Source organism: Sceloporus occidentalis, unplaced genomic scaffold (assembly GCF_023333645.1).
Source record: "Sceloporus occidentalis isolate IW3139 unplaced genomic scaffold, rSceOcc1.0.p SCAF_9, whole genome shotgun sequence".
Classification (NCBI taxonomy): domain Eukaryota; kingdom Metazoa; phylum Chordata; class Lepidosauria; order Squamata; family Phrynosomatidae; genus Sceloporus; species Sceloporus occidentalis.
The window spans coordinates 27428258-27456196 of NW_028316989.1; the positions used below are offsets into that span (position 1 = coordinate 27428258).

Genomic DNA, 27939 nt, shown 5'->3' on the forward strand with positions numbered 1-27939 from the left:
GGCTGTTTTCCCATTGGATGGTCTGGATCAGTCTGGGTGGCAGGAATTGTGGCTCCGGGGCTTGGGCTGGATCCCTCCCTGCCCCATGTGTCATTATTTTAGAGTAAACCCATGGGGGCCCAGCGTCCCCTCTCCTTGCTCCACGCGGCTTTACTCTTTATTTGAGAGACCAGCCTGGCAGAGAAAGGTCAGGGGAAGCTCGATCTTTTCCTTCCCTTCTCTGCCAAGTTTCAAAGTCAAACTCAGGAGAGAAGGCATGGAAGGCTCCTGGCCTTTTCCATCTCTTTCCTGCCAGCCTTCAAAGTCAAGCCTGGCTCGGAAGAGATGGGAGGGCGGTTTGGATAATTTCGTGGGTGTTGGAGATTTGCCCACATTGGATGAATCAGAAAACAGACAGGTCAAAAAAAACCTACTGGTCAGGAATTGCAGGGCAAGAGAAAAAAAGAGGCCACGTGAGTTCGCTGAGGCTAATGGAACCATTCACTGGAAAGGTGTATAGTAGTTCCCCCTCCTAAGCCATGGATTTTTTAGCCACTGGTTCAAGCTTTTGCAGCTTGAAAGTTTTCAAACAAAGGATAAATTCCAAGTAGCAAACCTTGGTGGGTTGGCTACTATTTTAAAGGAGGGGGACTATTTTGCTATGTCATTCATTGTACGAGGGGTAATGCACCAACACAAGCATTTCAAGGGCATGTAGCTTTGAGATTTTGCAGACTCCACCTTCACAATATCCCCTCGTATTTAATGAGACTTGAGCATCCACAGGCCTTGTTATCCACAGGGGGTCCTGGAACCAGCCCCCAGTGGATAAGAAGGGACAGCTCTTCACAGTTGGATGGTTCAGAGCACTGCTTCCAATTGGTCAAGGGGTGTGGCAGGTCTATATTGGAAGGGCTAAGTAAGTTTGACAGCTATCAATCATTTTGAAACTTCATTTTTTTGCATTGTAGGAAGCCAACCAAGTCTATGAAAGCTTAGGCTACAAGTTCTTTCACCCGGTTAGTATTAGATGAATGGGCAGGCTCTGGTCTTTTTTTTTTTCTCCTTAAGCAGGTGGCCTCTGCTCTCTTCCTGGCCTCTTCCTGGCCTTTGCTATCTTCCTGGCCTCTGTGCTCTTCTTGGCCTCTGTGCTCTTCTTGGCCTCTGCTCTCCTCTTGGCCTCTGCTCTCCTCTTCCTGGCCTTTGCTCTCCTCTTCTTGGCTTCTCCCTTCAGCTGCCGCCGGACATCTTTTCCCTGTTGTGTTGGAAACCTGCAAACTGGGGTGTTATGGCAGCAACAACAGGGAGTTTCAAGACGACGCTTCTTTGCAGGTGGAGGGCTGCAACATGAGTTTTGGACCTCAGGACGTGGCAGCATGCGCTTATTAGTGGCTAGACGTCTCCGCTTGTTGTCCGGTTCATCCCTGGACAGAACAAGAGATAATGAAAGAGAGGTGTCACCTCAGAAGAAGACATCCAGGATGCCAGAAACATGAAAGTTTTAAGTAAGCATATACACGGAGATGAGTGTGGATTCCTTCCAAACAGGCATGGTAAAAATAATATTAGGACAGTGTTAAACATCCTTGAAAAATTTGAGCGCCAGAATGATGAGAAGCTGGCTATGCTGTTTGGTGGATGAGGAGAAAGCATTTGATAGGATTAGTTTGAGTTATCTACAAGAAGTACTGGAATGGATGAATCTGGGACCAAAATTATACAATTGGTTATTTGCTATATACGTTGAACAAAAGGCGTAACTGATAGTAAATAATGAAAGAACGGGTTATTTTAAAATTGAGCGTGGTACAAGACAGGCTGTTCCCTATCCCCTCTCCTGTTTATTGTTGCATTTGAGATATTGTTGAACCACGTTAGAACTAACCCTGAGATAAAAGGGGTAAGAATAAGAGAACATGAATTTAAAGCTAGACATTGTTGCCCACATTACAAGAATATACAGATGTGTCAGGCCTGATGATAAATCAATCTAAAACCTCTTTTATAACAAAGAATTTAAGCAAGGATAAGAATGGGAAACTGAGTAAGATTTCTGGATTTAAAATCAATAATAAGGCTAAATACCTAGGAATTGTTATGACAAATAGAAATATTGTTTCAAAATAATTATATTAAGCTTTGGACTGAGATAAAAAGGGATTTAGCTTCTTGGTCAAAAATAAAATAAAGGAATACAGTGTTTAGATAAGTACGATGGAACCAAAATTGTATGAATAGGTTTTTTATGTTTTATGTTATATGGGATATATTATACTACAATTATTTGAAGGGGAAAGTAATCAGATTTTATGTTATCTTTCTCTTTCACCCTTAAGAATATCTATATGAAAAAGTCAGCTCACCTGTGGTCCCAGTCACTGCACAAACGCTTCTGAGATGTGTTTCTAGTCCTGTTGCAGGAAGGCTTCCTATGACTGTCTCTTAGTCCAAAGCCTCGCTTTGCTAATAAAGGAAGGAAATATTATATATAAATGTGTAAATTTATAAATGTGTAAATTTACAGCACTTTATAAATAAAGGTTAATAATAATAATAATAATAATAATAATAATAATAATTTAAACAGGGCTATCATATCACCTCTTAACCTTCTTTTCTCCAGGCTAAACATCCCCACCTCCCTAAGGCGTTTCTCATAGGGCATGGTTTCCAGACACCCCAATTTTAGTCACCCTCCTTTAGACACACTCTAGTTTCTCAATGTCCTTTTTGAATTGTAAAATTATATCTCTTTATAATTTGGACTGAGGCCCGAACAGACAGGCCAAAATAAAGCTGCTTTGGATCACTTTGGAGATAGGCTGTTTAAATGATGCGTGCGTCCTAAGAGGCTGGAAGCTGCGTCAAAGCCACACTCCAGTCCTAAGGACTAGAGCACAGCATTGGTACACCCTCTGGCCTCTTAAGTTCCATGTGCATTTAAATCGCATACCTCCAATGTGTCCCGAAGCAGCTTTATTTTGGCTTGTCTGTTCGGGCCATGAGAACTAATGGAAAGTGTTGTGTGTCAGCTTCTGCCTGGTTTCTTACCTGTCCTTTTCTTTGGCTGAGAAGGAAGAGTAGGAGGAGGAGGAGGAGGAGGAGGAGAAGGAGGAGGAGGAGGTGGAGGAGGCATCTGGTGGACCTTTGGAGAAGGTTCAGGACAAACTGCTTTTTTCTCCTTCTTTTCCTGTTGAAAGCAAAAGAGAATGGAAAGGGTTATTAGAAAACCTGAAAGCAAACTGTTCTAAAAGGCTTCTGGGTACTGACCAAGCTATCTGAGGGTTTCCCTATATCCCCCCTCCCCATATCTGCAGGGCAGGAAATTCACTCTAGGTTCCAATCTGAATTCCAGAGGAACTATCAAAGGTACGACACCCAATCAAAGGAAAGCACCGGGGACAGTCTTTTAAACTTTGGACTAAAGCCCAGAGCAGATTCACTGGCTTTGGAGATGACTTGAAGGCACACAACAGTAAAAAATGCGAAATCTTAAACTAGATTTCAATGTCCACGTTTTCTAGATGGAAGGCACATAGCTCCTCGGGGGTCCTTATTTTTCTTTTCTTTATGAGAGCCAGCATGGTGTAGTGGTTTGAGTGTTGAAGGCAGGCAATAGCAAACCTCCTCTGAACAAACCTTGCCAAGAAAACAAGGGTGCCCTTGTAAACTCAAGTAACTTGACTTTCAAGGAAGCAGGGCTGGGATTTAGCTAGAAGTCAGGTGTGTGGGTCTTCCTTTCCAACCCTTCCAGAGGCTATGTATGTCTATAGGTTAGTGCCCCCTCCCTGGGTCCTTCCTGCCTTGGTCTTGCCCAAGAATTGAGGAGGCTGCTGGGATGGGCTCCTCTGCTCAGATCTGGAGCTTCTGCCCTCTGAACCAGAGATGATCATAGAATCCTAGAGATGAAAGAGACTCCAAGGATCATCCAGTCCAACCCCATCCAGCCATGCAGGAACTCACAATCATAGTATCCCAAAGAGATGGCCATCCAGCCTCTCTTTAAAAAACCAAAGGAGGAGACTCCACTACACTCTGAGGCAGCATCGTCCACTGTCCAACAGCTCTTACTGTCAGATTCAAAGCCAGATTGCCAGGGTTCTAATTAACATTTAAACAGCCATATTATGCTTGCTATACCTTCTCTTCCTTGTCTTCGGCTGTTTTCATCTCCTTCTTCTTCTTCTTCTTCTTCTTCTCCTTCTTTTCTTGATTCTTTGCAAGAATTTCTTTATCTGTTTTGTCGTCTTTCTGCTCCGTTTTTGCAAGATTCTTATCAAGACAAAAACAAAACAAACAGTTTCATTTATATACCGCTTCATGCTGAACTAACAGTGTCTAAGCGGTTTACAACTGTAAGCTAATTGCCCCCAACAGTCTGGGTACTCATTTTAGCAACTTTGGAAGGATGCAAGCCTGAGTCAAGCGTAAGCCCCCTTAGCTGGGATTGAACCCACCCTTGTGGTTTTTAGTGAGTGGCTGCAATACAGGCATTTAACCACCTGTCAATCCTTCTAGACAAAAGGAAGAAAGGATACAGGAAAGGAGACAAAGAAAAAACAATGATTGCCAAAATAAAGCTGCTTCAGGTCACTTTGGAGGTATGCTGTTTAAATGATGCATGCATCCCAAGAGTCCAGAAGCTGTAACACGATCCTTAGGACTGGATCGTGGCTTTGGCGTGGCTTCCAGACTCTTAGGACACATGCATCATTTAAACAGCATACCTCCAAAGTGACCTGAAGCAGCTTTATTTGGGCCTTTTGCCATATTTTTTGAATATAAGTTTTAATATAGCCCACTTAAACCACTCTTGCCTTAATTTGCAAAACATCTTGTAGCACCTGTGAGACTAACTGAGTATAAACGTTTGCAGACTTGTTCTCCATCCTCACATCCATGGAATCAATGGGTGCCCAGAACGGATCTTAGATCCCTCCTTGCATCTGCCGAAGTAGATCAAGTCTACAATGGCTGATGCTAAAACTTCCTTTGAAAGTACAAAACCTACCACCACCTGACTCTTCTGTGGGGGGTTTGGCTCTTTCTGGACCTCCTGTTTCAGCTTCTTTTTCCTGGCCAAATACAGGAGGTAGTCAGTCTCGGCTTGGAGCTGTTTACGCAATGATGTTTTATTTGTCTCAATTGGTAGCACCTTTGGATGGGAAAACACACAAAATAAAATCTCACATGTCATAAAGTTGGAAGAGACAACTTTAAGGGTAAATTCTCAGTGGGGAGAAAGATATCCAGATGCAAAAAATACTATGAAAAGTGTACCTTGTCAGTTAGTTTCAGCTGTTGGATGGCTTGCATTAGGTCGAAGGCCCCGCTGCCTAGCTTGTCTGCGCCAGGTAACAAATGGGAGCCGCCATCCAAGCCCCGTTCAACATCCGAATTGGCTGGTTTGGGTTGGCAAGTGAGATTAACCCTGTCCATTTGACCAAAGAGGAGAATGATGAGGGGGTGCCCCTTTTCTATGGAGTTTATCACAAGTGAGGAATTACTCATAATTTTGAAGGAAAAGAAAGTGGGGCCAGAACGCATTCACGTGAATTCGCTAGGTTAGCAAAATTACATGAATTGCATTCGAACTGGCTCCCCATTGCCCAAAAATAGCATGCCATTGCCCAAATTTGCGTGTGGCAGTCTATCACACAATAACGTTAAACCCCATGATTGCATTCAGATTGCCACTGGATTATACTTCCAATTTCCCTTGCCTAATAAACTCTCATATTGTAACTTTTCTCCCAAGAACCTATTTCCAGACTCACTTGGCTTCCTTCCCTGGGACTGAAATTTTCTGAACTTTTTCATTTGGCTTGATGGGAGCTTTTCTGGTGGAATCTTCCTTTGTTCCCACTTCTTTCTTGGGAGAAGAATGCCAAGAGCAGCCTAAGAAGGAAATACAATTTTACCTCATCAAAAGTAAGTGAAACTCTTGATATAGGATATGTCAGGTAAAACTCTCTTCATGCATGTAAACGTTTAACAGATTTTCTAGTGGTCAAGCTGATAGCAGTTAGAATCACTTGAAATTTGTTGTCATCTACTGCTTTGGGGCAAATCATGGCCCCAGGCAGCCCTCCTGTGCTCAATGTAGCCCTCCATCTTTTTCAGTCCGCAGGGGAGCCGCGCCGTGTGGAGGCTCCGGCTCCCCCACGGACTAGCCGGCGGTGGCGGCAGACCGCCGCAAAGCGGCGGTCTGTACCCCGCCAAAGCCTCAAACAAGCAAAGCACCAAGCTTGGCTTCTTCAGAAGTGACTTCATCCTGGCATTCCCACAAGACCAGGAGTTCCAAAACCACTTCCCGTAGTAATGGCTCCTCACGAAGGTCTGTAGGAGCAGAGCTGGAGATGATAGCTCTTCAAGCAAAGGCTGAGGCAGCAGCAGCTGCGAAACAGGCAGAATTTTCCAAAAGAAAGCAAGAACTCAAAATAGAGCAAGCCAGAATGAAAGCTGAATTGGAAACCTTGGAGCAAATAGCAAAGTCAGAACAACTGAATGAGAAGGCTCGGATCTTGGAGCAAGGTCTCAAAGAAAAATCACTGGCATCTGACATGTCTAAACTGAAAGAAGAAGACCCTAGACAGAAGGTGATTTCCTATTTAGCTGGTCAACCACGAGACCTCAAGGCAAAGAAGTTTCAGCCCATGACACTTCTAACGCCAGCTGCTGCACCCATTGTTCAGCCAGCAGAAGCACCACCTTTAGTGCAGACCTCAGCAATAACCTCAGTGCCTGCCTCACTGCTGTACCAGAGCCAGTCCTTCAACAGACAAAGAATACCCATCACATACCCGGTTAGTACCACTGTCCCTACTAACCTGGGTTACCAACAGCAACCAATCCATGCTTCGCTCAGCACAAAGCCACATTTGCAAAATGTGCCAGATCTATACTTCACAACTATAACAAGGAACCCAAGGAGAGATTTAACAGACAAAGGTGTTCAAAAATTCTCAGAAAAACCTGAAGACTACATCCTCTGGAAAGCCATCTTCCAAGGAGCCATGGAAGATATGGGGTTATCTGTAAAGGAAGAACTGACTTTGCTAATGGCATGGCTCGGCCCTTCATCTTCAGAGCAGGTAAAAAGACTTTATGCTGCTCACATAGCAGACCCTTCGGCAGCCTTACAAGCTGCATGGGACAGATTAGACCAGAGATATGGAAGTGCAGCTCAGATTGAGACCTCTCTTTTATGTAGACTAAAGGACTTCCCTCAGCTCACAATGAGAGACAGCAAGAAGTTGTGGGACCTTTTAGATCTTTTACAAGAGCTACAGAATGCTAAAAATAATCCACAGTTACCTGGTCTCATTTCCTTAGACCAACATATGTCACAAGCAGACACTGTAAGAAAGCTCCCATTCCAACTTAGAGAAAAGTGGGGTCAGGAAGTCTTCGAGTATAAAAGACAACACAGCCAAATATATCCACCTTTCTCACACTTAGTGAACTTTGTTGCCACCATGGCTCATATGAGAAATGACCCTCAGACAGGGCTTTTTGATCTTTACCAGGGTTCCGAAACTGAAAAGAGTCCTTCAAAAGCACCTAGAGCCAAGCAAATCATCTCAGTCAAGAAAACTGAGACTTCATTCTCCAAGTCTACAGCGGACTCCAAATCAATAACTAAATCCTTGTGTCCAATACACAAGGCACCGTACCATATCAGTGACTGTAAAGAATTTCGCAAAAAACCTTATGATGACCGCATTGCCTTGTTAAAGGAACAAGAGATATGCTTCAAATGCTGCACATCTAAAGAGCACAGAGCCAAAGACTGCAATGAAAAGGTAAAATGTCTAGAATGCAACAGTACTAGACACTGCACGGCGTTGCATCGAGCCACACCACCACAAAAGCAGAAAAAAACAACTGCTGAGCCAACAACACCTCAACCAGAGACAGTAACTTCTTCAGAAGTCAAGACAGCAGGTACCAGTTGTACAGCCCTGTGTCAAGAACCAGGTAAAGTGCGATCATGCCATCCAATATGCCTGGCCAAGGTGTTCCCAAATGGGCACCCTGAAGCCTCCAGGAAGATGTACATTGTCTTAGACACACAAAGTGATACTTCACTAGCAGCTCCAGCATTCTTTGATCTCTTTGATGTCCAGACTCAAGAGATAGAATATGTCATGACAACTTGCACAGGAAATCAAGTTATGGTGGGGAGGAACACCTCAGGCTTCACTCTAGAAACATTACACAATGGCAAAAGATTTGAGTTGCCTATTCTAATGGAGTGTAAGTCCACCCCTAGGAACAAGGACCAAATCATGAAACAACACTGCCAGCAAGACGACAAAGGTAATTGGATTGCCCCATTGCCTTTCCGCACACTCTACAGCTTTAAGAAAGACAAGGATTGTGGGAAATCCCAGGGTCTTATGCTGTCTCCCTCTAGTTATTTTCAGTGTGTAGTAAGATTTCAGCCAAGTCAGACCTGGAGAGAGTATTTTCCTTTGACAAAAAGATAAGTCCACAAAGGAAGAAAGATAGTCCTCAAAGAAAGATAGAATACATCAAGAAGAGAGAACAAGGTATTTAGGAAGGACTATTAAGAAAAGGAGATCAGTTTCATGTTATTTGTGTTATTTATACTGGTTATAAAGCTTTTGAAACTTAAAGAAATTTGTGGACAAGTCTTTTGTTCTGGCTGTGTTCCCGAGAGCCAGAGGCCTTACTACAGTCAAAGTCCATAGCATTGCTCTTGGGACAAAACACTTACCTTCTCCTGGATCCTCATTTATCTGGTGTGACGTAGACATTTTTTGGCAAAGATCTACCAAATGCTTTTCCTGAGCCTTGTATCTTTCCCTCATCTTCACATGTTCAGAAATGGATTCAAGACTGGAGATGGGAAAAGAAATACAATATCCCTTTTTGCAAGCGGTTTACTATCTCCCACTGGTACATTTTGATTCCTTGCTCGACCATGAAATCCAATGAGTGACTTTGGGGAAGTCATTTGATCTGCTGGGGTCACCATACGTTGACAGACTACATGCACATGAACACACACACACACACACATGCACACGCACACACGCGCACATGTACACATGCTAGCTGCGCATTGTGAGCATTATGCTCTGCTGGAGTGATTTGTTACAGCATGAGTGTAAACCTATAATAATACAGGACTGCATCTTGTATGAATACCTCCACCCAGTAAAATCACATAAGTGTATCATACAATACAAAATCTGTATTAAAAAAAAAGACCACACAAAAATACAGCCTCTAAAGGCAGTAACAAGGACAGAGTGCAAGGAAAGAAACTGATTGTCAGTTTAGTTCAGGCAGAAGAATGCCAGCCCTGCTGAGAGCTATTCAGATTCTGGCTGGCCTGGCATAGCAATGGACAAGAGCAGGCCCTTACTGGAAGCAACTTTTCCTCTTCCAATCAAATCTGGGAGAAGCACAGCTAACAGTCTCAGGCTGGTTAGAATGACCTTAATAGATTAGAAAGCTGGGCCAAAGCTAACAAAATGAATTTCAACACAAAGAAATTAGAGCAGAAAAATGAAATGCACAGATATAGGATGGGGGACACCTGGCTTAAGGAGACAACATGTGAAAGGGATCTGGGAGTCCAAGTAGACCACAAGTTGAACATGAGTCAACAGTGCAATGCCGCAGCTAACAAGCCCAATGCGAATTAGTCTGCATCAATAGAAGTATAGTGTCTAGATCAAGGGAAGTAATAGTGCCACACTATACTGTTCAGGTCAGGCCCAACCTGGAATACTGTGTCCAGTTCTGGGCACCACAATTAAAAAGGACATTGAGAATCTGGAGTGTGTCCAAAGGAGGGCGACTAAAATGGTGAAGGGTCTGGAAACCATGCCCTATGAGGGAGCTGGGGATGTTTCACTTGGAGAAGAGAAGGTTAAGAGGTGATATGATAGCCCTGTTTAAATATTTGAAGGGATGTCATATTGAGGAGGGAGCAAGCTTGTTTTCTGCTGCTCCGGAGAACAGGACCAGGAACAATGGATCCAAGCTGCAGGAAAAGAGATTCCACCTCAACATTAGGAGGAACTTCCTGACAGTAAGGGCTGTTAGACAGTGGGCACACTCCCTCGGAGTGTGGTGGAGTCTCCTTCCTTAGAGGTTTTTAAACAGAGGCTGGATGAAGCTTTGATTTGGATTTCTTGCATGGCAGGGGGGTTGGATTGGATGGCCCTTACGATCTCTATGATTCTATGATTCTAGGAGACATTGGATCCTGACAGAGATGCTGGAATAGGGGAGAAGTAATGAAAGAAACCGGCATCTCTGCCTTGGACCCTTGAATTTAGTACCAACCATTTGTTTCTGGTGTTTGCAACTCCTTTCAGTGGGTCCTCCTGGGTGGTCTTCCACTGAAACTTTGCAGGTAAAATGTAGTCCTTATAATTTATCTTGCTCCCAGAACATGATGATGTATCTAACTTGCTCTCAATATCGGAGTCACTATCGCTGTCCTGTAGAATATAAAGAAGTGTGAGCAAAATGGCTTGCTGAAAGGCTATTCCACTGCTTAGTTTCCCAGGTATCACTTGCTCCATGTCATAGAGCTGTGATATTCTTACAATGTTGTGCATTCAAGTCTTTTTCTACTCATGGTGACCCAAAGGTGAACTTATTCTATGGTTTTCTTGGCAAAATTTGTTCAGAGCAAGGTTGCATTAAATTCCTCTGAGCCTGAGAGAGCGTGAATTGCCACAAATTTTCCATGGCTAAGTACAGATTTCAATCGGCCATCTCTTGGGCTTCAAGAGACTACATACAGTGCTTCCCGCAAGTCTGCAAGACTACATCATCCACCATGGGAATTAGGGACTTACATTTTATATTAAGATATTTGCAGACCACAATGGCTTGGGAAGCTCAGTACTTCCGGGAGTTCTTCCCATGTACCCCTCTGCCTGAGGAACCTCCTCAATGCCCCAGCAGTAGGAGCTGTAAATGGTGGGAGGATTTGAGAGGGCCTTTTCTGCTGGGGTACCTACAGGGATCGAATTGGCACCAACACCACTTTTATTGGAGGTCAAATAAAACACAGCATTTTGCTTCCCTGTGCCATTGGAGTTAATCCACATTTGTGCCTGTGTTTGGTCTCAGATTGTTTTAAAAGAGTGTGGGCTCTTCGGTTTTAATTTGCCATTTTTTAAAATATAGGTTTAACCCACTTAAATTACTCTTGTTTAAATTTGCAAAGAGATATTGCGGCATTTGTGAGACTAACTGAGCAAAAGAAGTCGCAGCATAAGCTTTTGTAGACTTGGGGGCTGTACAGACAGACAGGCCAAAATAAAGCTGCTTCGGGTCACTTTGGAGGTATGCTGTTTAAAAGGCATATGCATCTTAAGAGTCCAGAAACTGTGCCAAACCTGCACTCCAGTTCTTAGGACTGGAGCTTGGCTTTGGCACAGTTTCTGGCCTCTTAGGACGCATGCATCATTTAAACATCATAACTTCAAAGTGACCCAAAGCAGCTTTATTTTGGCCTGTCTGTACGGGCTCTTGGTTTCCTTCCTCAGATGCATGGAGTCAACGGGTGCCCAGAAAGGACCTCAGATATCTCCTGAGCACCTTCTCACTCCTTGCATCTGCCAAAGAAGATCAAGTATACAAAAGCTGATGCTAAATCTTCTTTTAAAAACAGAAGATCTGGTCCAGCACCTTTGGACTTCTCCACTGGGTTTTTGGCTTTTTCAGAGTCTTCATTTCCAGCTTCTTTTTCTGAACTAACTTCTGGAGGTAGTCAAGCTGGGCTTGGAGCTTCTTCTCCAATGGCATTATCTTTGTCTCGACTGGGAGCATCTTTGGATGGGAAAATACACAGAAATAAAATAAAATCCCACATGTGCTCTTTAAAAGTCTCCTACCAGAGCAAGGCAAACAAGGGTTGGATGGCAATATTCTGAACCTAATGTAAACATTGTTTTCTGGGGGCAGGTTGCAAGTGACACATCTTGTTCACATGGTCATTATGGCATTACTGGTTGTTCTTTTGTAATAGGAACTGAACAACACATGATCTGTGACTGTAGAGCTTTTCTATGTTAATAGGTATAACAATGTAACAGAAATGATGCAATATACAATGAAATGAGTTTGGACAAAAATATCCAAATTAATAGCAAAACCCAGCAAGACAAATCATTTGGATCTGTGTATTCTACAAACAGATGCAGGACGTTTCAAGGGAAATATGTCTGTTTTTGTTTATATATGCAATACAGATATTTCAAATCCCCAACAAAAAAGTTAGATACAGTACCGTATTTTCCGGCATATAAGACGACTGGGAGTATAAGACGACCCCCAGCTTTTCCAGTTTAAATACAGAGTTTGGGATATACTCGCTGTATAAGACCACCCCTCTTCCAACGCACACCAAATAAAAATTTAAAAACATCAGATTTGATTTCAATATGGTAATTTTAATTCAAAGGCTTATGACATGCAGGTACTTAGCAGGAAAACTTGTTGTATACAAAGCCTGCTTGGATTGGTCAGCTCTCCCTGCCTGCCCAGCCCTCCCTTTCTCCAGGACTATCAGAGCGGGAGCGCAAACATGGCTCTTTTTTCCATACCCCCGGGCATCCTGGACACCTGCAGCTTGCGCCACCCTTCACTTACACCTTCCCGGTGAGGCACCCCCTCACCTCATCATCGGGACCGCATTAAGCCACTTCTTTCCACGAATCCTGGTGAATGGATTTTCTTCTACTGTACTTGTATAGTGCCGCCCTTGCTGCTTTCATACAATTGCCACATATGGTGGGGATGCAAGCTGTGGCCATTTTTGAGCTCCCCCCACCATATGCGGCAACTGTAGATTTTCCAGTCCGGTTCTGAAGTTTCAACACCTGCCCTATAAGACAACACCCGGTGTATAAGACGACCCCTGACTTTTGAGAAGATTTTTCCTGGGTTAAAAAGTAGTCTTATACGCCAGAAAATACAGTACTCAAATATTACCTAGCTGTGTGCTTATTTTTGTTAAGAATTCACTTGCTATATTTTTTTTTCCAGTAGAAAGGTGATATTTAAATAAACCTGACTTGTCTTGTAAAATCTATTGCATGGCTCTCACTGAAGACAAATCTCTGTGTCCCATTGTGTCTAACCCCCTAGTGGCTTCCATCCTTTTCTGTACCTTATCAATTAAGTTCATGTCATGGTTGGATTCGCTGAGCTCCCATTTCGTGGCCCCTTGTTGGTCTACTACAAAGAACATATGAGATTCTTTCTCCAAGCCTTGTTGCATATCGAATAGTGTGGATTTTATACGGCACGTGACACAGAACCTGTTCATTTGATCAAAGAGGAGAAAGATGAGTGGTGCCCCTTTTCCATATTGCAGCCTGTCTGCTAAGTCCAAGAACCTTTTGGATACAGTCACCCAGATTCACTTGGCTCTTTCCTCTGGGCCTGCAAGAATGGTCTTGTGAACCTCTGACCCTGAAGGCTAGGGACAGTCCAGGGATTCTGTTGGTCTCCCGTCCAGACTCCCTGGCCAAGCTGACACAGCTAGTCTTGGAGCTGGTGCTGGAATCCCATACGCTTCTGGTCCTGGGGGACCTCAACATCCCCTTCAAGGCTGGATCATCAGATCTTTTTTTTTTTAAAATATTTTATTAAATTAATACCACTCCCTATATCCCCCAAAGAAACCTAGAACAATTTCCACATTATTAATACACATTTCATTCTGTGACACTTACACAAAAGAAAACCAGATAGCACACTTGCTTATCTCCCACGCCACATTCTCACAATTCTTGATGATGAATGTGATTGTAATCTAATAAGATCCATATGTAGCGCTTTCCCTCAGTTTATATTGAAAACGTCTAATTAATTATTTAGAATTTTTTATTGAAGGGTATATCCCCTTTTCCCATTAATTTCAATTCTTGTGTTTCGTCTCTCACAAACTCTAGCTTACTGATCTCTATCTACTTGAATTTGCAAAAAAAGAAAGCAAATTTAAAAATTACATTGACATATAATATGTCCCTTGTTTTCCTTACAAATTCCCATCACCTATCATAATTTTTATACAATTTCGTCCATATTTGAGGTCCAATTAGCTCTTTCCCCCCATTCCCCCCCCCATAAATTTTATGACAGATTCCCAACTTGACCTCCATTTGAAGCTATCTTGGTTTTCCATTTTGTGTGAAATTAAATCTAATTCCATCATATGAAATAGCTTTAATCTCCATTCTTCAATTTCTATTGTCTTGTCTGATTTCCAACCTCTTGCAAAAACCAGTCTCACAGCCGTTAACATATAAAATATAATTTTCCCAAACCTTGTTCCTACATCTCCATCTAACATACATAATATCATTGTCACTGCGTTAAACTTTAATTTAACTCCCAAAATTTCATTGATTTCCATCTGAACTTTTTTCCAAAAGGTTTTTGCTTTGTCGCATAACCACCATAAATGGTAGAAGGTACCAATGTCTTTCTTACAGTCCCAGCAGATCTTATTGCCCACTTTATATATTTTATCTATTTATTCAGGTGTTAAATACCACCTGTACAAGATTTTGTAATAATTTTCTCTGACATATTGCGAAGTAGAGTATTTCATTCTTGCATTCCAGGACTTCTCCCACTGTACTAATTCAATTTCCCTTCCACAGGCCTGAGCCCTTTTAATCATTACATCCTTAATTAGTTCATCCTCTGTATACCGTTCCAACATTTTTTTATAGATCTTTGACAGAGTTTTACCAGCTTGACTCCATAATATCTCTTCAATATCAGATTTAATGTTAGAGAAGCCTCTTTGTTTTTTGTCCAAATTAAATCTCTGCTTTAGCTGTCTGTATAGAAACCACCCAATTAATTTCTCATGAGACTTCATTGTTCCCCCTATATCAATCAAATCATTATACAGTGGACCCTTGTTATACGCTGGGGTTTGGTTCCAAGATCCCCTGTGTATAACAAAATCTGTGTTTGCTCAAGTCCCATTAAATATAATGACATAGCAAAATGGTGTCCTTTATAAAAATGGAAAATCAAGGCTTGATATTTGAAATGTATACCATTTTTGAACATTTTCAAACCGTGGATGCTTGGATCTGTGTATAAAAAATCTGTGTATAAGAAGGGCTGACTGTATCTTATCCATATCTCTTCTCTTTTTGGGCCCATACCATACAAAGCCCAGGGACGTAGCTAGGATTTTAGGAAGGGGGGGGGGGGGTCCAGACTAAGTGCCGTCATTATAATGGGGCTTGAGTGCGGCGGCGCAGCAGCACACACCATTCATTTTTCTAACGGAAGGGGGGGGGGGGTCCGGACCCCCAGATCCCCCCCCCCCTTGGCTACATCCCTGCAAAGCCTCATGAGGTGAAACCCACAGAGGAATATTAGATTTCTGTAATGCGCTCTACATGGGGCTACCTTTGTACCAGGTTCAGAAGCTTCAATTAGTTCAAAATGCAGCAGCCAGATTGGTCACTGGAACATCCAGGCCAGACCATATAACACCTGTCCTAAAATCCTTACACTGGCTGCCAATTAGCTTCCAGGTGCAATACAAAGTGTTGGTTGTTACCTACATGGCTTGGGCCCGAGTTACTTGAGGGAACGCCTCTCCCTACACAACCCGCCCTGCACCCTCAGAACAACAGGGAAGAATTTATTAGTTTACCCAAAGGTCAGATTAACAGCTACTTCCAAAAGAGCATACACAACTATGGCTCCCAGGTTATAGAATAACCTGCCGGAAGAAATCCGTCCCATCACTACCTTTAAGAAGGCATTCTCTATTGGGAGAAGCGGGGAAATACAAATAAAACTTATTATTATTATGTTTCAATCATATTGAATGAATGAAATGTATTACGTTCGATGACCAGCATAAAACAATATAAAAAGTACCAACCTCTTGGTTTTGATGTCTGTGGAATCTGTCAGTGGGTCCGCCTGGATGGTCCGGGTCTGGAATCGTGCAGGTTTAATATAATTCCTGCTCTTAGAAGCAGTCTTCTGCTTGTCCTCCATTTCAAGGCTCAAGTGGCTCTGACTGGCCTCAGGCTGTAGAAATTAAGACAGGTCAACAAAATAGCTTGCAGAATGAAAATAGCTTGCAGAATGAAAATTTAAAAAACAGAATATAAGATGAGACTGTTTGCTGATGATGTAGTTTATATCCTAGAAAGTCACATTTTAAAGCTACATTTAGAATGTCCCAGTTTCTCCCACTTTCCACTTTTGTTCTCAGCTCACATCCATTGCTGCAAACTGAACTCAAAGTACAGAAGTGGCTTGCACTTCAACTCAGCAGGAGGAAGAGAAGGAGGGAGAGAGAGAGAGAGAGAGGAATTTTGACTGAACAAATAGATTTATTTTGGCCACAGACCAGAATGTGGTGGGATCTTGCATTTCCCACTAGGCTCAGGCAAAAGCAAACCAAATGCAGCCCCTCCTAGCTTTTGCGATTGTCTTCCTTCATCACCTTTGCTACCTTGACTGCACTGTGATGCTCAAAGGCCAGATGCGTCCCAGTTTTTAGCTGTGAAATGTTGAAAGCCATGAGGTTCTCCACCAAAATGCTCAACATTTTGGACAGAAGAGTGTGGGAGCAGGCAGATCTCCCAGCCTTACATCTGTTCTAGTGTTTTTGCCTTTAAAAAAATAAGATGAGGATCCATGCCTTTAAAAGTGCAATAGCTTTTTACTTTTTAAAAAGGCCTTGGCATCAGGGGACTTACAATCAAATTGCACAAATTGGTGTCCAGTGTACCACAAAGCAAGCCAAGAGAATATATCCTCATGCTGGACAGAGAGTAATTTCATTTGCATTTCAGACAGATCAGTTGTATCATATATATATATGTGTGTGTGTGTGTGTATATATATATATATATTCCCATGTAGCTTTGTTGATTGATGAACCAAGCAGCTTCATGGAGAAGGTGAGACCTGTGGCTACTGCACTAGTTTTATTGTCTCTGGTTTATAGTTCCCACAGCTTCCACCCTGCTTTAAAATCTATTACAACTTCACAGCTAAAAGGAAAAGGGTTAGGAAAAGGAAAAGCAAAAATGAAGTCTTAATAGGGAAAATGTTATAATGAACCAAGCTTGCTTTTGAGACATGGAGTTGGAGTTGCATTGTGAGGTATCCCTTATTATAAGGGTTGCCCCTTATCTGACGTTAAGAAAGCTTGTCCCTTATAGGGCTGGCAGGTGTATAAGAGATGACTCCTATTCCTTTCCTTTTATATAGACTGAAGGAGGTGAAAAAACACATATTTGGGAGCATGGGCCCTTTATAAAGGCAAACATATGTGTGCCTGGTTTCTCTGTAATGTGTGTGTGTTTATGCATCTTCAAGTTGCCTCTTGATCCATGGTGACCACATTAATGTTATGTGGTTTTCGTAGGGAAGGAAGACTCAGAGATGGTTTTGCCAGTTCCTTTCCCCCCTGAAATATAGCCTTGTAGAGCCTGGTATTCATTGGCAGCCTCCCATCCAAGTAATATCCCTGGCTTAAATGCTCCTTCCAACGCATTCCAATGCAACACAAATCATAAAACAACAACAGCAGAAACCCAGAGCTGATGACAGCAGCAACTGCAAATATAACATCAAAGTGAATCAGGATTATCAACCGTGTGGCAATCCTAACAAAGATACTGACAGAATCAGCCCATGATATCTTTCTATTGGGATTTCTCTTGAACTGGAGGAATACATACATGCCATTTACAGTCATAATAAAGAGGTGTCGTGTTTCATAGAAGAGAGTGTGCTTTCCATTTATTTCTCATCACCTTCACCTGTCTGGATTTCCCCATCAATGCAAGGCTCCAGAGCCTGTCTCTCAATTGTTTAACAGGCTTTTATTGTATTCTATTTAAAAAAACCCTCCCCAATCTCACACAATTTCAGGCCTTTTGGAAAGGCAATACTCTCCCACAGTGTTTTATATTGGAGTCCTCTGTTATTCCCCAAATGAGGAGGAAAGCTATTTCTGGATTCAGTACAGGACTGGTCATTTTTCAAGATGAAGCCACAGCATCCCTAAAAAGTGGTACTTCTCTTGATCTAGACACTATGCTTTTATTGATGCAGCCTAAGATTGCATTGGCCTTTTTAGCTGCCGCATCACACTGTTGACTCATGTTCAACTTGTGGTCTACTTGGACTCCCAGATCCCTTTCACATATATAAGTCTCTCGTTCAGCCAAGTGTCCCTCATCCTATATCTGTGCATTTCATTTTTCCACCCTAAGTGAACTATGTTACATTTCTCCATGCTGAATTTCATTTTGTTAGCTTTGGCCCAGCTTTCTAGTCTATTCGGGTTGTTTTGAATTTTGATCCTGTCCTCTGGAGTATTAGCTATTCCTTCTCATTTGGTGCTTGAAAACACTGAAGTTCTGGACCATGCCAACCACTGCCATGTCAGGATGCACAGAGAAGCCCTTGAAATCCACAAACACCTGGACAATTTCAACAGGAAAGAGGAAACTCTGAAAGTAAACAAGGTTTGGCTACCCATCCTGAAAGATAGCAAGATAAAGACTCAGCAAATGCAAATGAGAACTCTCCCAGCAGACAATGACCAGTCAAGCAGACATTAATAGTCTTGTGCAGACCCTCAAACCCTGAGGTTTGCAACAAAAGCAATACACATGCAAATTCACTCCTGCCTTGCCAGGTCACACCATATATACAGCCAAATCCTTTCCAGGCAAACATTCTCTGAAGATGCCAGCCACAGATGCTGGCGAAATGTCAGGAAGAAACTCTTCTAGAACATGGCCACACAGCCCTAAAAACCCACAAAATACTCGTATAAACAGTTAGAAGAAAAAACAAAATTAGTATATCATCCAAATATATGTGGCATCTCACTCCAAGAAAGTTAGCCCAAATCCACACAGACTCCAACTCTTAGAAGAATGGTTGAAATTCTAGGAGGAATATTGGAAAAGCAAAATAGATCTAATTTAAGTTAATACAGTTATAAAACCAAATTTTAAGTTGCAAAATGGTTGGATAGAGCTACAAAAACCACAGAAGTACCAGGACATTTGGGCAGGGGTATTTTATATAAAGCTTGTAATGCAATTAAGGAAAGTCCAGTATGTGTGAGAAAAGATAATTAAGATACATATAGACACAGGTACTGTATATATAAGCAAAATACTGTAAATTGTTTAAATGAATCGTATTTGTTGTATAATTTAGGAATAGACTATAAACCTTTAATAATAACAATAACAACAATAATAATAAAGCTTGAACTGGGAAACCAGCCAGGTCTACCTGTGTCTACATGTTTACAATAAATAAAATGAACCAAAAAAAAAATTAAACAAGCACTTACATGGAACAAGCAATTCGCAATCGATAGAGAAGCCACACAAATGACAAAGTACACTGAAACTACAAGAAATAGCTGCAGTGTGTTGAGGTCCGTCTGGTCTGAAGCTCAGTGGACACTCAACTGACCAAGTTCTACCTTGGTCAAGATTCTCTATGATCTCCTTGGAAACCAAACAAAGACACTGCATTCTACTTGGTCCTATCTGATCAATTCTCCATCCCTGATCCAATGACATGGGATAGGATGTTCAATCTATTTTATACTAAAAACAGAATTAAAACTATTTAAAAACTTAGGTTAAAACAGTAAAGCACTATAAAACCCCTTGTCACATTAACAATTTGTTTCCAAAGTCTTGGAAAGGTAGTTGTCCAACATCCTTTGCAGATCTTTGAGAACTAACTTACAACCGAAGGAACAGCACCATCCTCTTCTTTTAAAAGCATGTTTACTTATTTTAAAATGCTTATTTAAAAATGCTATATTTTGTATTCTAAGCCACCTTGAGACCTACTCATGTGAGAAAGGTGGGATGAAATGTAATAAATAGCACAACCATATAGTTCAATGAATGTAACAGATGAAGGAATAAGAAAAAGGATGCAATTATAAGAAGGGGGAGAACTGAGGTATAAGCTCCCAGTACTCCAACTACCCTTAGACTATGTGGATTGCGGGTCAATCCTGAATCTGTGTGGAAAGGAAGTTATCCTTGATCAAGGGGCTGCCCTCCCTTCCCAAACAGAAGAGCTCTGTAGGAGCAAAGAAAGAGCAACGTTATTGATAGGAAATATTTATAAGCTTGCAAGGCGACATTATAGAGGACTTGAAATTTATGTTTACATTACTGAGATTCCCATGACTTCATTGAGTATATATTTTAACAGTCAACAACAGAACATATAATTGATTTCTCTTTAGTCAACCCACGTACATAAAATGTATCTAAAGGGACACATCTCATACTGTCTCCCAACAGACCTGCAGTTATAACTGTAACATTTGGTGCCTTCAAATGTTTTGGACTACAATGCCCATAACCACTAGCTAGGGCTTATAGGAGATGTAGACCATGCACCTGGCGGGCACCAGCTTGAGAAAGAGCATGGTTGTTCACTGGGGCTCCTTTTGGAGACGGCCAAATAACTGTGCCTGGCTTATAGCACTGCAGCCAGGCTATTTGGAGGGTTTTCTATTTGATAGATATGACTCTGTGATATGATCTGCATTGGCTCCTGGTCTGCTTCCGAGCCTTTACTATATTTTTTACAAAGAATCACTCAGCTCAGTAGCAGATAGATTTCCAGACTGGTTTGGTTAACCACAGAGAAGGAAGGCAGTCTAATGGTCAGAGAAAGGAGCACTTTTTTACAGGCAGGAAATATGGCTTCCATTATCCACTGCATTGTTGGATGCCCTTCAAAAAGCTACTTAGGCCATAATCCCATCAGTGTTTTAAAAATAATAACAATTCAGCCTAAAAGCTGTAATGCCCAGATAATTCTACCAGCTTACCGATGAAACCTAAATCAAATCATATTTTAGAGTGATATCATTTAAATCTACTTACACTGAGATAGCATTTCTTACTGTCACTGGCATCAGTGGTTCTGAGTACCTGGCTTGTTGGGGGCCAATTAGCTTACATTTGTAAACCGTTTAGACACTACTTAGGCGGTATGAAGCGGTATATAAATGAAGCTTGTTGGTTGTGTTGTTCCAAAGTGGCCCAAACCAGCTGTATTTTGGCCTGTCTGTTCAGGCCCTTAGAGAAGTTACTTTTGGACTATCTCCCCGATCATTCCCCACCAGCTAGATAGGTCCATCTAGCCCAAACTTCTCCAGCATGGATATTTTTACCCTAGTGCTTGCACTACCCTGAACACTGGCCAGAGCTGGTCAGTATCATAGTCCAAATGAGCAACCCTAGCACATCATGGGCGCGCCACAAAGGGCCCATCTGTACCGGGCCATTCAGAGGCTACAGCCGTTTGCTTTTGCCAGAGCCTACTGGGAAGGGTAACCACATGCCACAGCCCCGTTCTGCTCTTCGGAGGACTCAAAAAGAAGCTGACCCCAGCGACTCCTTGGAAGGGGTGTTATAAGCCCCGCAGTGTGGCATTATGACACCCCTTCTGCGCTGTATGGGCACTGCACTTGGAGCATGCGGACGCTCAGCCCTCACCTCGCCCACAGGCTGGCACAAAGTGCTGGTCCATATAGCCCCTTTGTTTAATGGAATGGAATGTAATGGAATGGAAGCAAGCTAATGACAAAGGGGAAAAGTGGGAAAAGAAGGTAGAAACCAAGACATTTTAAAAGCTGCTTAAAAGGTGAGACAACAGAGGATCAGTCCAGACTGTCCCTGCCAAATTGGGACAGTTGGAGGGCACAATGAAGTTCCAGGGGGGTGGACTAGATTATCCTCTGAGATTCTATTATTCTAATTCCTGCTCACCCATCCATGCCAAGAAATGACTCACTTCGTGTTTTCATGCCAAGAATAGTTATGTTTACTATCCACCTTTTTCTTTAATGAGATGACAGGGATACAGATGGCTTTCCTCATTCCTTTTGTATCTATTCCACAGTCCTGAGAGATAGTTCCAGCAGAAGCAGAGAGTCACTGGGTTACAGTGAGGGTCATGGCTGAGTAGAGATGAATCAGGATTTCCCTAGTCACCATCCAGCCCTGTAACCCCTGATGTTTAGGAACTTGGCACCTTTACTGCCTTTGGGCTTTATGGCTCTTTAGCACAACAATGTCAAGTATGCCTTTGGTCTGATGAGCTTGGCCTCAGAGCAATCCACCTCTTATGAAGTTCACACTTCACAGATAATGACAGAGTGAGTTGCCAGAAATCTATGTTAATCATCTCCCCATGACAGTATTGCCATATTAGCTGGCAATGACTCTGTGAGCCCTTCTGCTGTTTGGATAATTCAGCCTCTTGTCCAGAATGGTATGTAGATCAATAGGTGCTGCCTTTCCAAGCAACTTATGGAATCTGATTAGATGGAAGATGTAATTAAAGAGCAAGATGGCATGCCAGCTGCAGTTGTTACTCGATCTATTTGAGTTGCAGCCACGGAGCAGTGCCTCATTGCTGTGATGAACCTGGGAAAATGTAAATATCAATTTCTTCATGCTGGCTGCCCTTTGTCTGCTCTCCTTAGCCTACTGGCTGTCCTTGCTCTGTGGGATCTATTAGCCGATTATCCCTAGACCTGTGGCCTCAGGAATCCAAGGCATCTTGTGGGTTGCATCGGAAGTGAGCTCTCCATCATTCAGCCTGCTGATTTCCACACAGCAGGCCAACATCTCTCAGATGCTCCAATCTGCCACTTTCCCCCCACCTCCTGAGCTTAGGAAGTTATTTTTAAGAAGAATGAATATCAAAACATTATAATGAATATAATGCTTTCTGTACCTGAGCTGTGATCAACTGTTCTACAACCAAAAAACCCTGAATGTGGGTACCTGAGCTATGCCAGGATGATGCTCTGAGTCCCAGCATGATATTTGCATGTTGTTATAGTCACTTTTTGAAAGTAATCTTCCAGACTTTGCTTTCTTCAGCAGAGCTCTATATCTTTAACTACTGCACAGGAGGCAGGGCTGACTGGCTCCAGGAGCCCATCTACTCTACACAATTATAGTGTGATGATCCCACTTTAATTGGCATGCTTCTATCCTATGCAATCTTGGGATTAGAAGTTTAGAGAGGGACTTTGAGAAATCTCATCCAGAGAGTTCCAGTGCCTCACTAAGCTAGAATGGAACCACGGTAGTTAAAGTGGAATAAAAGTGCTATACTTGTGTAGTGTGAATGGGCCCTCAGCACCAGGGACTGGGTCCTGTGTGGCTGCCATAAGTTAACAGGCAATTTATAAGCAATACATAAATACACATAAAATATGCATTATCATTCTCTTCTTCCATGGGGATATCTCAGGGATATCTTCATAACTATAACAGCTAGAAATCTGTATTTTCCCATACAGATGGTTGGATGTATGGATATACTTGTGTCTGACCATCCATCCATCCACCCAATGCATACATCTATATATTTGTGATCATATCCTTAACCAAGTCTGTCTGTCTATTTAATAGCCTACCTTTAAATATACAAATTGTTCCAATCCAGTTGTCAAGTAACATAGAGCTGGAAGAAAAAATATTAGAACATATATTAGCTGGTGTGGGTAGGAGGGTGAAGTAGAACTAGCGATGGGTGAGACTTTCATTTATGGTTAATTTAATCATAATTTACCAAACATTTGTGTTATTTCTTCATGTTTGGCTGGAAAGAACTTGAGGGAAGAAAGAAAAATGGACAGCTTTTCTTATCCCTTGCAGGAGTACAAATGCGGTCTGATCATTTCAGCCCTCTTTCTCTCTCCTGGAATCCTTTCCAAAGGAGAGCTGGTAGGAGAAAACATGGATGGGAAAACAATCCACCTCAGATCTGAAATTACCATTACCTGCTTCTCAATCCTGGCAGGGTTCTTTCTGACAGGGCAGCTGGTAATAGTAGACCTTGTCGGTCGAGGAACCTTTCAATTACAAACACCTAGATGTTTTGCAACCATTACTACGTTGTGTTCTTGTCTCCTGACATCCACATCTGCATCTGTCCCTTGCATAGCTCTGAGACGATGAAACCCAGACAACTGCTAAGTGCCACGGATATTAAGATGGTCCTACAGACGTGTGCCTCATTGCTCTTTCGTGTGTGTGTTTTTAGTAGAATTACTTAAATTGCAGTCCATTTCTCCTAGAGATAAAGCTACAGTTGAGTCATAGATACCGATTTCTGCAGAGAACCTCCAGCCGTTCCATACTTGCTTCCTTCTGCAAGGCTCCAAACTCCAAACAATAAGGAGATGCATCTGACAAGAGAAAAATTAAGAAGGGCAGGAGATGAGTGGGATGAATGATACAAGCCAAATGGTCACTAAAGTTTACCGGTAAGAGAAAGAAAACCAAAAAGGGGAGGAAAGGATGGAGGACAGAAAGGAAAAACAGAAGGACAGAGAAAGAACACAAAGTGGGGGAAGCATAAAGAGTTTCTAGCCCTTACAAAACTGCTAGCAGCATGTGGTCCCGATGCTGCTTGGTATCAAACATGCTGTGAGTGAGGACCACCATGAGATGGAGTGGTTTGAGCATTGGAGACCAGGGTCTAAATCCCAGTTCAATGCAAATAAAACAGGTAAATGGCTGGCACATAAATTAAGGAGAGAGAAAGGGAAAAATATCATCAATAAGATAAAGAAGGATGATCAGTTACTAATCCAACAGAAAGACATAGAGGAAGTATTCTTAGAATATTACAAGGTATTATATATGAAACAAAAGGAGGAAAAAGAGGGGATTCAGGACTTTCTGGCAAATAGTAAAATTCCAACATTAACGGAAGAACAACAGGAAAAATTAAATAAATTAATTACAAAAGAGGAAATCCAGGATGCAATCAAAAAATGTAAAACAGGTAAAGCGCTGGGAAATGATGGTTTTACGGCATTGTTCTACAAAACATTTATGAATGAAATTTTGGAACCACTACAAAGAGTAATGAATGAGGCTTTGATAGGTAATATACCCGAAATGTGGAAACAAGCAGAAATCACACTTATTCATAAGGAAGGCAAAGATCGATTGAATCCAGCGAACTATAGACCCATCTCTCTTCTAAACAACGATTATAAAATATTGGCTATAATATTATCCAAGAGACTGAAAGAATGTTTAGCCGAAACAATAGATGAAGAACAGAGAGGATTCCTCCCAAAGCGATATACAAGAGAAAATGTAAGAATGGTATTAAATATATTGGAGTATTATGAAAAACATAACGAGAAAAAATTGGGGAATTAAAATTAAGGAATGATACAAAAAGCAAATTAATGGAAGACTGGGAAAGAGTGATGGAATTCTTAAAAGAGAATCTGGGTGAATATGCGTATATTAAGTTAGATTAGAATAATATGATGGATTTTACAAATTAAACTAAGTCAGAAGTTGATTTTATAGGGAAAACAAGTTAGGAATCTGGATTAAGTGGGTAAATAGGAAGTCAATCTGTGTGTATGGAAGAGAGAAGAGTGAAAGAGACGAGGGCGCGTGAGGTGAATTTGTTAAGAATGACATTGGAGATAAGAGTGGAAATTTAGAAGATATAAGAAGAAATAGATAGGGAATTATGAAGAGTAGAAAGTAGAGGTAATTGAAGATATAGGCAGCCTAGTCTCTGGAGCAGCAGAAAACAAGCTTGCTCCCTCCTCAAAATGGATCCCACCCTCTCTGAGGGGAGGGGAAATGCTCGGAGTCACTACTCTAGCAAAGGCTCCGTGAGGCCTACTAGTCACAAAGCATCCAGCCCCCCTCCTGAGTGACTTCTTCTCAGACTGGTGGCATCCTTCAGTACTTTGCAGCACTTCCTGGATATCTTTTTAATGTCCCTTCCTGTTTAAACGCCTCATCATTATGGCTCACAGTCACCCTTTTATGCCTGGCTACTATTAAAACCCACATTGTACATTTTCCAAGTTGTGACTTTCTATCTCAACAAACATACCTAGCTCCCTGACTCTCTCCTCATAAGGCATGGTTGCCATAATAACTTTCACCATTTTGGTTGCCATAATTGTCCACTATTACCAGAGACAAAATGTAGGACAAATTCGAGACCAAACTGTAGGACAACTGCAGGACAAAACTCAGCCCAAAATATAGGACATTTAAGAAAAATGGAGGACCTTAATATGCACAGTATAGCCAGACTAAAGTGCCAGCGCAGTGTAGTGGTTTGAGTGTTGCATTATGACTCTGGACATCAGGGTTCGAGTCTCTGCTCAGCCATGGAAACCCAGTGGGCGACATTGGGCAAGTCACACTCTCTCAGCCTCAGGGGAAGGCAAAGGCAAACCTCCTCTGAATTTGCAAAAAACCCAAGCAAACCCATGTTTGGTTCGCCTTAGGGTTGCCAGGTGTCATGATTTGAAGGTACACAACAGCAACAAGAAAAACCTTGGGCAAGTTACATGCTCTCAGGCACAGGGGAAGGTCGTAGCAAACATCCTCTGAACAAATCTTTTCAAGAAAGCCCCATGCTAGATTCACCTTAGGATCACCATAAGTGGGAAATGACTTGAAGGCATACACACACAGAGAGAAAGAGGGACAGAGAGATTTTGTATTCTTCTTGCCTTCTTCCCTACTCTGTCCTACAGACTTGTACATATGTTGCAGGGATTCTTCTTCTCATCACACTCTTCAGCATTTCACACATGAAAACTGGGACACTTGTGGTCAAACAGCATGAGAGTTTGGCCACAAGTGTCCCAAGATGGCAAAAGTAAATGATGATGAATTCACAAGATATCATTTTGATATCTGAATGAATTTTTCAGCAAGCCAGGGATGTTACAAGTTAATTGTGATTATTATGATTTGGGGTCTGATCTTAAATTGCCTACAACTTTCTCTTCCTAGAATCAGAAAGAAACCAAGTTATCATTTATTAACTGAACACTGATATTAAAACCCAGAGGTCTAGTAATATTAAGATACCTTTTAATCAATTGACAAATATTACTGTTACTGTCCCAAGTGCATAAAGCAATACAAATCCCCTTTTCTATGGAACTGTACTTACTAAACATGACATCAAAGATCAATAAAGAAGACTCAAAGAAATACTGGTGAATTATACTTCCTTTAGTAAGAGCAGCGAGGCTAGTCATTGCCAAAGGTTGGAAGGTGGACGAACCTCCTACAATAAATAATAATAAATAATAAAAATTTTATTTATATACCGCCCTTCTATGAACCAGGGCGGTGTACAAGATAAAATCATATACAATACATACAATAAAAACCACAGATGCATTAAAAGCATATACATTAAAACATTCTAGCCAGCATGTCACTGCTGACATAGAGGGGGAGAAGAGACTAATTGAAGCCTGGTTCAGGGAATGCTTGTGTGAACAAGAGAGTCTTCAGCTCCTTCTTGAACTGGACCAGGGAGGTGGCCGATAAAGGACTGGAAACTTAAGACTGAAGAAAAGAAGAATATGGACAAGTTAACACACATGATTAATAAAAAACTGATCCATAAAACAGAAAAAGAATGGGATCCATTTGAAGAGATAATGTAAATAAATTGAATCTAGCAAATGTAATCATACTGTAACCTAGGTAAATGCAGATAAATATCAAGCAAGGCATTGCTTTGAGTTTATATATCACTGAGTTTATTTAAATAACAGAATGCAGAAATAATAATAATAATAATAATAATAATAATAATAATAATAAATTTTATTTCTACCCCGCCTTTCCAAAAAAATGATCAAGGCGGCTTACAAAAGTTAAAAAAAGTTACAATACAAAGTAAACAATTACAGTATAAAAGTTAAAACATTACTGCATAAAAAGGGAACAGGAATCAGAAAAAATACACATGTCAAGGGCAAAAACAATCAAATCACAATGGTCCGGGGTCAGAAGAGGAAAAGAAGGGGCAGAGGAGAAACAGTTAACTAAAGTGGGAAGGCCAGCTGGAATAAGT

At 41.6% G+C, this 27939-nt stretch overlaps 2 protein-coding genes across 5 annotated transcripts; both read right to left on the reverse strand.

Moving 5' to 3' along the window:
• Positions 1-674: 674 nt before the first annotated feature.
• LOC149307118 (uncharacterized) lies at positions 675-6836 on the reverse strand. Its single transcript, XM_089538267.1, has 9 exons — positions 6810-6836; positions 6267-6375; positions 5757-5877; positions 5260-5410; positions 4991-5134; positions 4120-4251; positions 3031-3169; positions 2343-2442; positions 675-1403 (listed from the first exon to the last, which is right to left on the reverse strand). Exons 1-9 carry the CDS (start codon positions 6834-6836, stop codon positions 1046-1048), a joined length of 1281 nt encoding a protein of 426 aa, XP_089394393.1. The 3' UTR covers positions 675-1045.
• LOC149307119 (uncharacterized) lies at positions 5949-26046 on the reverse strand. 4 transcript variants are annotated; one of them, XM_089538693.1, is made up of 8 exons: positions 25942-26046; positions 24172-24253; positions 23480-23526; positions 15902-16053; positions 13148-13298; positions 11665-11805; positions 10306-10463; positions 5949-8844 (listed from the first exon to the last, which is right to left on the reverse strand). In XM_089538693.1, the coding sequence occupies exons 2-8, from the start codon at positions 24251-24253 to the stop codon at positions 8586-8588; spliced, it is 990 nt and encodes a 329-aa protein (XP_089394819.1). In that variant the 5' UTR covers positions 25942-26046; the 3' UTR covers positions 5949-8585. The 4 variants fall into 4 exon arrangements, with proteins under 4 accessions (XP_089394819.1, XP_089394818.1, XP_089394816.1 ...); XM_089538692.1 differs by lacking the exon at positions 25942-26046 and adding an exon at positions 24967-25715 and having other exon boundaries at positions 24172-24584; XM_089538690.1 differs by lacking the exon at positions 25942-26046 and adding an exon at positions 24445-25715.
• Between the last annotated feature and the right edge of the window lie 1893 nt (positions 26047-27939).

What these genes read in the sequence shown, in the direction of transcription:
- LOC149307118 (XM_089538267.1), bottom strand. Translation starts at nt 6,836, where the DNA reads ATGGATTGGTTGCTGTTGGTAACCCAG. An exon ending in GTCCCAGGGAAGGAAGCCAA is followed by an intron (nt 5,411 to 5,756) that starts GTGAGTCTGGAA and finishes TCAAATGGACAG; the next exon opens with GGTTAATCTCACTTGCCAAC. An exon ending in AGCTGAAACTAACTGACAAG is followed by an intron (nt 5,135 to 5,259) that starts GTACACTTTTCA and finishes TCCCATCCAAAG; the next exon opens with GTGCTACCAATTGAGACAAA.
- LOC149307119 (XM_089538693.1), bottom strand. Translation starts at nt 24,253, where the DNA reads ATGCATCTCCTTATTGTTTGGAGTTTGGAGCCTTGCAGAAGGAAGCAA. An exon ending in GAGGTTCTCTGCAGAAATCG is followed by an intron (nt 23,527 to 24,171) that starts GTATCTATGACT and finishes TTTTTCTTCCAG; the next exon opens with CTCTATGTTACTTGACAACT. An exon ending in ACATGAACTTAATTGATAAG is followed by an intron (nt 11,806 to 13,147) that starts GTACAGAAAAGG and finishes TCCCATCCAAAG; the next exon opens with ATGCTCCCAGTCGAGACAAA.